The 8,895-nt window shown below is 63.0% G+C and overlaps 1 protein-coding gene across 1 annotated transcript in view; it reads left to right on the top strand.

The window, feature by feature from the left end:
• PLEKHA6 (pleckstrin homology domain containing A6) overlaps positions 1 to 8,895 on the top strand; it is a 25,322-nt gene that overhangs the window by 12,397 nt on the left and 4,030 nt on the right. Inside the window, exons 8-19 of the mRNA XM_017727158.1 lie at positions 292 to 402; positions 997 to 1,050; positions 2,822 to 2,902; positions 4,075 to 4,143; positions 4,448 to 4,528; positions 4,806 to 4,955; positions 5,247 to 5,342; positions 6,205 to 6,316; positions 6,449 to 6,588; positions 7,175 to 7,327; positions 8,404 to 8,530; positions 8,630 to 8,892. Of these exons, the coding sequence (XP_017582647.1) occupies positions 292 to 402; positions 997 to 1,050; positions 2,822 to 2,902; positions 4,075 to 4,143; positions 4,448 to 4,528; positions 4,806 to 4,955; positions 5,247 to 5,342; positions 6,205 to 6,316; positions 6,449 to 6,588; positions 7,175 to 7,327; positions 8,404 to 8,530; positions 8,630 to 8,892 (1,437 nt within the window). The remainder of the gene's footprint in view (positions 1 to 291; positions 403 to 996; positions 1,051 to 2,821; positions 2,903 to 4,074; positions 4,144 to 4,447; positions 4,529 to 4,805; positions 4,956 to 5,246; positions 5,343 to 6,204; positions 6,317 to 6,448; positions 6,589 to 7,174; positions 7,328 to 8,403; positions 8,531 to 8,629; positions 8,893 to 8,895) is intronic.

The following is an 8,895-nucleotide window of genomic DNA, read 5'->3' as shown; positions in this document are numbered from 1 at the left end:
GAATAGAATAGAATAGAATAGAATAGAATAGAATAGAATAGAATAGAATAGAATAGAATAGAATAGAATAGAATAGAATAGAATAGAATAGAATAGAATAGAATAGAATAGAATGGGACAGGAGAGATGGATCAAGGTGGGATGGGATGGGATGGCATGGGATGGGATGGCATGGCATGGCATGGCATGGCATGCGATGCTCAGGGCTACCACAAGATGTTCTCCCAAAGAGGGAGCGCTGGTGTCCCTGTCCCTCTCCTGTCCCCTCCTGTGCCGTGTCCCTGACTTTGGCCTGGGGGTCCCCTCTCTCCGCAGTACGATTACCTGGGTGACAGGCGGCCCGTCCCGGCCGGGGTGTACCCGTACCACTTCCCGGCGTCCCCCACCATCCATGACAAAATGGTACGTACCTGCTGGCCCAGGGGGTGACCCTGTGACCACAGACCCCACCCCGGGCACGTGGGGCAGTTTGGGGGGTCCTCACTCAGGTGGCCAGGGAGGAACCAGAGCACTCCAGGGGTAGCTTGGCGGATCGGAGCTGGGCCTTTTATTGGTGTGTCCGGTCCCTCCTGGCCATTCCGGAGGGAAATCCATGTGGAAAGGCCCCCTCTGTACAATGGGACACCCTCGGACCCCCAAAGCCCAAACCTCTCCCGCTCTGCTTCCTCACATCTGGCCACAGCTGCTGCCTTCTCCTGCCTCGTGTCCCCTCCCAGACCTGAGGGGTGACACCGGGAGGTCCCCCCACATCCCAAAACCCCGGGACAGGACCGCCAGAGGAGGGAGAAGCCTGAATTTCACCACACCCCACCCATGCTGCCCATCCATCCCCGCCACCGCCGCAGGCAGGGTCCCCCCGGAGTGAGCGGGGTCCAAGGGGCACATTCCCAGCAGCATTCCCGATCCAGGGGCCATTCCATAGGCTCCCCCCTAACCGCTTTGCTTCTTCTTTTATTGTGTTTCGCTGCTCGTTTCTTGCCTGCTGGCTCCTGGTAGGATGAACTTTTAGACCTTCAGTTGCAAAGAAACCTAGAATATTTGGACCAGCAGGTAGGCGCAGCTGGCTGCCACCCTCACCTCACCGGCTGCTTCTTGTCCCCGTGTGCCCCGTGTCCCTGTCCCCTGCCATCCATCCTCATCCCTCCCGGCATTCCAGCAGCATTCCAGTGGCATTCCAGCAGCAGGAGTTGTCTTTTTTGGTTTCGCTTCTCTCCATCCTCCGCATCCGTAGGGCTGCTCATCGCTCGGCAGAAAAGTGTCCCCCCTCCCCCTCTGGCAGTGCCTCCGTGTGGTGTGGTGGAGTTCTGGGGGGAGTTTGGGGGGAATTGGGGCAGATTCCAACATTTCTGGGGGCTCTGGGAGCTGTCCTTGAGCTCAGGGGGTGCAATGGCTCTGAAACGCCCCCAGGTTGGTGCTGGACACCTGCCGGGTGCCAGTGTGGCCGTGCTGTCCCCAAATCCGGCAGCTTTGTTGCTGTAGGGGCCCCAGGGTGTCCCCCGTGCTGGGGGTGGCCAGGTGACCCGTGGGAACCGTGGTTTTGATGATGTGGTGGCACTTCGGAGGCAAAAAGTTTGGTGCAGGTGGGCACCAAGTGCCCCAAACCCAGCAGCGCTCAGCTTTTTTGGAGGAGTTTTTGGAGGAAAACCCTGATTTTTGCCAGGGGTTTTTGGAGGAAAACTGCACTGACTTCATCCCAGGAGCGTGGGGAAGGGGATACAGCCGGGAGACCCCGCAGGGATGTGTCCAGGCAGCAGCTAAAGCCACAGCCGGGCACAGGAGCTGCCGGCCAGCACCGCAGCCCAGGCCAGGCTGGCACAGAGGGAGCCGCTCCCGGCACAATCCCATTAGGCTGCAAATCTCCCGTGGCTGGGATCTGTGTCTGCCTTGGAGCGGGGCCAGTGCCGGGTGGGAGCACTCGCTGCAGCAATAAAAGCTCCCTGCGCTGTCTCGCAGCCGCCGGCAGCGCCGCAGCCTCTTCCCGGCTCTTTAAAACGCTCCCTAAAAAGGTTTGGCATCTCCTCCTCCTCCTCTCCCGCCGGCCTCTGGAGAGGCTGATTCGGAGTGACGCTGTCAGCGGCCTCTTCTCAAGCATCCTCCTGCTCTGTTTTCTCTCTCCGTCCTCGCCCTCGGCTCCGGGGCTGCACCCCCAGTAGCGTTTGGGCCCTGCTTTGGTGACAAAGTGTTGTCACCCTTTGGATTTCGGGAGTCCCAGGTGCCAGAGGCTCCCCTGGAATGTCCTGCTCGGGGCTGGGGGCTCCGGGAGGAGCAGAGGGAGCGGTGGAGCTCTGGTGACTTGAGTGGCTTTGTCACCCGGCACCGAGGCAGCCACGGGCACCACTGGCTGTGTGCCGCTGGTTGGGGGCTGTCCTGTCCCCGTGGAGCGGCACAGAGCTGCCCAAACCGTGCCTGGCAGCAGGGAGGTGCCATTCCCGGTGCCGCCTGGAAAAGGGGACACTGCTGTCCCCAAGCCCAGCTTTCAGTCACCTCCAAAATGCCCAGCTGGGCACGGAGCCGTGGGGCAGCGCCAGGGCCCGTCCGTGTGTCCGTCTGTGTGCCAGCCCACGCTGCTGCCGTCCCTGTCCGAGCTCGTGTCTGTCTGTGCCATCTGCTCCGAGCTGGCTCCGTTTTATCCGTGTTTTCCCCCCAAAAAAGCACCCTGAGGGCACTAAACAGAACAACAGCAGCGCGGGGCCACAGCTGGAGCCCCTGGGCCACCTCGGGAGGTGACATTTTGCATCCTGAGGGTTCCTGGACCGGTCACCGACAGCACAGGCGCGTGTCCCCCGCTGACCTCTGCCCTTTCCTTCCCTGTGTGCCGCAGATGAGCGAGAGCGAGACCCTCATCACTATGGTGAACAGGATGGTGGAGACCTCCTCCCCTAGGGCCCAGCTCTACATGCAAGTAAGGCTCCGGCCACCAGGCCCCGCATGGCTCGTGCCTGGCGGCCGTGCCGGCCACCCCCGCGCCACCCGGGGCCACCTCCTGCCATCGCCACTCACGCAGCAGCCGCGGCTCTGGCACATCCCGCTCTCGGGGGAAGCGCTGGTCCATCCCCGGCTTTGCTAATCCATCCATGAGCCATTCCCAGCCGGCAAATCCTCGAGCTGCCAGCGCGAGGTGGGGACGGAGCTGCCCCCGGGGGACTCTCGGACGCGGGGCTTGGCTCGTCCTTGGTTTGCGAGGAGGAGGTGTGGGGTGACAGGAGTGCCGCTCTTAAACCAACGGAGTCGTTCCTGAGACAGGGAGAGGGAACAGCCTTTCCCCCTGGAAATGTTCCCAGCACTGGGATAATCCCTGCAAGGTCACATCGCTTGAGTCCCCCCACCCGGTGCCACCCACCCCGCGTTGTGCTGCCCTGGGCACCTCCTGGATGGGATTTTCCACCCAAAAACGGCGCCTGTTTCCATCTGATGGCAGCAGGGATGTGCTGGAGGGTGAAACAGGAGCTCCAGGGATGCTGCAGCATCCCGATCCACCCGGCTCTGCCTCCAGCCCCGCGGGCATTTCCCAGATCCGGATCCATTTGCATCATCCCGGAGTTTTAAATGGTCCTAAAGCACCCTCTCTGCTTTCTAGCAATAATGATCCCCTCCTTCCTATCTCGTGCCTTTCATCTCAGCTCTTGGAGGCATTTAATTGCTGAAAGTCCCATCAGTAATTGAGATTTCCAGGAAAGGAAAATGACTCACGGAGGAGCCGGGCGGGGGTAAACAGGCCCTGCCGCAGCAGCTGCTGATTTATGGGTGCTCCCACTCCGCCGAGGTGGAATTACAGCTCAGCCGCGCTGCCTTTTGTTTTCCCTGCCTCTGGAATGGTGGCGGTTAATGGTTCACGAGGCATCTCCTTAAGCTTGGAGAGGGTGGCTCTGGATCTTTCCCGTTGGGAACGGGCAGGGAGAGGCTGGGACTTCATCCCAGTGACTCCCGACTGATGGGGAGCATCCACCGCCTCCGGGGCTCGGCTCCGGCCTCCTTTTCCCGGCTCGCAGGGATGGGAGAGAGGAGCTGGGAGCTGCCTCCCCTTCCCTGAGCATCCCGGGGTGGGGCCGGGCTCACCCCTCGCTCTGCTTGCAGGTGACGCCCTTCCCGGAGGCCTACAGGGACACCCTGCACCCCTACAAGATCAGCGAGCAGGACACCGATGTAAGAGCAAATCCTGTCGCCTCTCGGTGTCCCCTGTCCCCACGGGCAGAGCTGTGCCCGCTGCTCCCGGCCGCTTTGATCTCCTCAGGGATAAATCCTCCCCTGAGTTTAGGTCTTGCCCCATCTCCCAGTTGGCCCCGTGTCACCCTGAAGTCCCTGCAATGACAGCAGGAGGTTGGAAACCCTCCCCAGAGCCATAAACCCCATCAATCCCACCCTGTATCCTGGCTGCATCCCATCTCTCCCAGTGGGAATCTCATCCTCCTCATCCTCTCCCCCCTTTCTCTCTTCCCCGCTGGCGCAGAAGCTGCTGGGGAAGCTCTGCGAGCAGAACAAGGTGCTGCGGGAGCAGGAGAGGCTGGTGCAGCAGCTCCGGGCAGAGAAGGTACGTGGTGCCACCTCAGGTGGCCACACGGGGACCTGGCGGTGGCACCTGCGTGGTGGGGAAGTGACACGTCACCACAGGAAGCTTTGGGTTGAAGGGACATTAAAAACACCTCCAACCACCCCTGGGCCGCTATCCCAGCTGCTCCAACCTGGCTTTGGACACTTCCAGGGATGCGGCAGCCATCTGGGGACATTTCTGAGCTGGGGGAGAGGCCGTGGCGTTCTCTGTGTGTTATTGAGCAGCCAGGACCTGGTGGCTCCGTCTGTTCCCGCAGGAGAGCCTGGAGAGTGCCCTGATGGGGACGCACCAGGAGCTGGAGATGTTCGGGAGCCAGCCTGCCTACCCGGAGAAGCTGCTGCACAAGAAGGAATCGCTGCAGAACCAGCTCATCAACATCCGCGTGGAGCTGTCCCAGGCCAGCACGGTAACGGGGTGGGGGGGGAGGGATTTGGGGCCCTTTTGTCCCTTCCCGGATGGAAAACAAGCAAGGAAAGGGAATTCCCCTTGGCTGGCTGGGGGCCAGAGGAGCCAAAGTCCCTCACTGGCCACAAAGCAAATTGGGCACCCTCCAGGTGCCACCTCAGCTCCTGGTTCTGTCTCTGCTGTGCCCTGGGTGCCTCAGAGCTTGTCCCCACTGCTGTCACCCCATGCCCAGCTCGGGGGGCTGTGCTGGGTGCCCAAGACCCTCCTGATCCACCCCCCACTGTCCCCTCAGGCCCTGGCAAACAGCACGGCCGAGTACGAGAGTCTGGAGAGCGAAGTGTCCACCCTGCACGATGACCTCTGGGAGCAGCTGAACCTGGACATCCAGGTGAGAGGGTGTCCCCTGCCACCCCTGAACCCGGACACCCAGGTGAGAGGGTGTCCCCTGTCACCCCAAACCCGGACAGCCAGGTGAGAGGGTGCCCGCCTACCTGCCACCCCTGAACCCGGACACCCAGGTGAGAGGGTGTCCCCTGTCACCCCAAACCCGGACAGCCAGGTGAGAGGGTGTCCCCTGCCACCCCAAACCTGGTCACCCAGGTGAGGGTGTCCCCTGTCACCCCTGAACCCAAACACCCAGGTGAGAGGGTGTCTGTGTCACCCCCGAACCTGGACATCCAGGTGAGGGTGTCCCCTGCCACCCCTGAACCCAGTCACCCAGGTGAGAGGGTGTCTGTGTCACCCCCGAACCTGGACATCCAGGTGAGGGTGTCCCCTGCCACCCCTGAACCCAGTCACCCAGGTGAGAGGGTGTCTGTGTCACCCCCGAACCTGGACATCCAGGTGAGGGTGTCCCCTGCCACCCCTGAACCCAGTCACCCAGGTGAGAGGGTGTCTGTGTCACCCCCGAGGTCCCCCATGGAGGTGGAATCCCCCTCTGCCCCATGCCCAGTTCTCCATGCCCAGCCCTCACATCCAGCTTTGGCCACCGTGGGCACTCGGTGTGCCATTGACCCCAGAGTCCCCCCCAGCTGCCCCCAGCCCAGGTGGGTTCCTGGGGAGCAGATCCAGTCATCCCAGCAGGATAAAAATCCTGGGGGTGATGGTTCCGACCCCTCCAGGCCGTGTCTGCCTCAGTCGGGACCCCCAGTTCCTATGGCTCACTTTGGGGCAGGGGTCCAGCTTGATTTGGGGCTGGCACTGGCACCCCCAGGACCCCTCTGAGCGCTGCCTTTCCCCCCCCAATCCAGAACGAGATGCTCAACCGGCAGATCCAGAAGGAGATCTGGCGGATCCAGGACGTGATGGAAGGGCTGAGGAAGAACAACCCCTCCCGTGGCACCGACACTGCCAAGCACCGAGGTGAGGGGGGCTGTCCCTGACCCCAAAGTGTGCGGGGGGTGTCCCCTATGAGCTGCTGCTCAGGGAGGTGAAGACCCTCATTATTATCTTATAATTATCTTATAATTATCTTATTGCTGCTCTGCTCCACAGTGGCTCTGGGCCCCTCGGGGACGTACAGCTCCAACAGCCCCGCCAGCCCCCTGAGCTCTGCCAGCCTCACCAGCCCCCTGAGCCCCTTCTCCCTCATCTCCGGCTCCCAGGGATCGCCCACCAAGCCAGGCCCCGGCGAGGTCAGTGACCCTGGGTGTCCCCTCTTTGTCCCCAGCAGGTGCCAGCAGGGGATTGGGGCTGCTGGGCACCGGGCACGGAGCTGCCTCCCCTCGTGGTTCTGCCTGGGGGGCACCGTTTTGGTGACGTGGATGGGCCCTGGTGTCACCTGGTGACTTTGGGGTCCGTGGTCCTTGCAGGGCTGTGGGTCCGGAGGGATGGGAGCTGCTCAGCTCCAGCTTTTGGCTCCAGGAGCAGCTCCTGGTGCCACCACAGCCCCTCTGAGTGCCGTCACTCAGGGCTGGTGCCACCGTCATGCACAGGGAATTTATTTAGGGTGGAGTTTGGGGACTCCCCAACCCCACCTAGCTGCACAGAGGTGCTGCCGGTGTCCCCACGTGCTGTCGAGAACCTTCATTTGGGCATCCCCCGAGCCCTGCCTGGCCCTGGGGCCGAGCAGCAGGGACACCGAGAGGGACACGGCCACCGCAGAGTCACTCCCTCCTCCATCCCTTTCTCCAGGACGTTCCTGCCGTGTTGTGCCTCGGTCTCTTCTCTAACTCTCTCTTCCTTCTCTGCTCTCACGCCTCCCGCTCCTGCCCGCCCCAGGAACCAGGCCCGCCTCGACCTCCCCTCCCCAAGTCCTACGTCCCCCTGGAGTCTCCTCCGGCCGTTCCTCCGCTGCCCAGCGAGAGCCGCCTCTGGCCCTACCCCGCCTCCCCTTCCTGGCACCAAGGCGGCGGAGAGGCCAAGCGGGGACAGGTACCGAACCCTGCAGGGCAGCTGCCACCCCGTCCTCCTCCTCCTCCTCCTCTTCCTCATCACATGGGATGAGGCAGGACACGGAGCTGCCCGCCCCAAATCCACGGGGACAGCGTGGAGGTGACACTTGGTGTGGGGACAGCTCTGCGCGCTGTGGCCCTGCCACACCCCTGGTGTCCCCAGCAGGTCGCCACCCCCTGCGCTCCCTCAGGACAGGGATTGTCCCCTCCTGCTGGGGAGGTTGTCCCTGGCATTGCCCTCTCTGCTTTGCTCTGCCCTCGCCTCTGTCACTGTCCTTCCGTGTCACTGCTCCCCGTGTGGCCCTGGCAGGCTCCGAGCCCCCCGCGCCAGGGCAAAGCTGCATTCGGGAATTCCTGGTGACACCCCGGCCGTGCGTGGGGCTGGGTGTGGACACGGGTGACACGAGTGTCCTCACAGCCTCTGGATGTGTGACCATGAGGGACACAGTGGCTGGGTGGAGCTGGGAAGGGACACGGTGCCAGCTCAGGTGGCACTTCCAGCTGCTGTGGGTGGCACAGGGGTGGCTGCGTGTGGATCCAGGGGTGTCAGGGTGCATTTAGGGGGACACATTGGGCTGCTGCGCCCGTTGTCACACCCCTCTGTCACCCCAGCAGTTCCCGGGCTCTTCCCATGGGATGCCAGATGGGACAGACCCCAAAACTGACCCTTTGCTGGTCCTTCTGCCCCTGTATGACCCCATCCCCTCCCGTGGGCATGGGGCGCTGCTGGAGCCCAGCACAGAGCCAGGATGTCCCTGTCCCCAAGCTCCTGGGGGCTGTGGAGGGGTTGTCACCTTACAGGAACCTTTGTCCCATCCTGTGGGGACAGCAGCAGGCACCCAGCCCTGACAGGATGTGACACAGCAGGGACAAGAGCAGAGCCCCCTCAGCCCCTGTCCCCACGATTTTGGGGTGCTCTGGTCCCACTGCTATCCGTGTGTCCATGGAGCGTGTCCGTGCTCTGTTTGTCACCTCAAGAGCAGCCGGGTGTCCCCAGGCAGAGCGTGGCCCTCAGGCAGGACTGGAGCTCACTGGGGACCTTTTTCCCCCCCACAGCCCAAACCAGGCTTCGAGCAGAGCAAGAAGGAGCCCCCCCGGCCCAGCCTCCCCGGCCCCGCACCCGAGGGGCTCCCGCAGAGCCAGACAGAGCAGGACGGGGACAAACAAGCGGCTCTCAACAAGGGTACGGCACTGGTGACACCCAGCAGGACCTTGGGGGTGGCGCTGGGACCCTGCCCGGGGTCCCCAAGGGTTCATCCTGGCGTTGTGGTCTCCCCCGCAGTGGGAATCGTCCCCCCCAGGACCAAGTCTCCGGCGGAGGACGAGGTGGTGTCCAGGAGGAACGGCCTGGCCAACGGGCTCAGCTCCCGGGTAGGGCTCGGGTGGAGGGGCTGGGCTGGCCTGGGGGGGCTGGGTGAGCCAAGGGGGGCTTTGCTGCAGCTTGGGGACAGGAGCGTGTGGCTGTGTGACTCCGTGTGTCACCACCCATCTCCTGGAGACCCCCATCCCGGGAGGGACACCCCAGGCGTGACACCCCAGGAGGGAGCT

Source organism: Corvus brachyrhynchos, unplaced genomic scaffold (assembly GCF_000691975.1).
Source record: "Corvus brachyrhynchos isolate BGI_N302 unplaced genomic scaffold, ASM69197v1 scaffold72, whole genome shotgun sequence".
Classification (NCBI taxonomy): Eukaryota; Metazoa; Chordata; class Aves; order Passeriformes; family Corvidae; genus Corvus; species Corvus brachyrhynchos.
The sequence above is the reverse complement of the archived record's forward strand: the minus strand, read 5'-3'. Positions and strand labels throughout refer to the sequence as shown.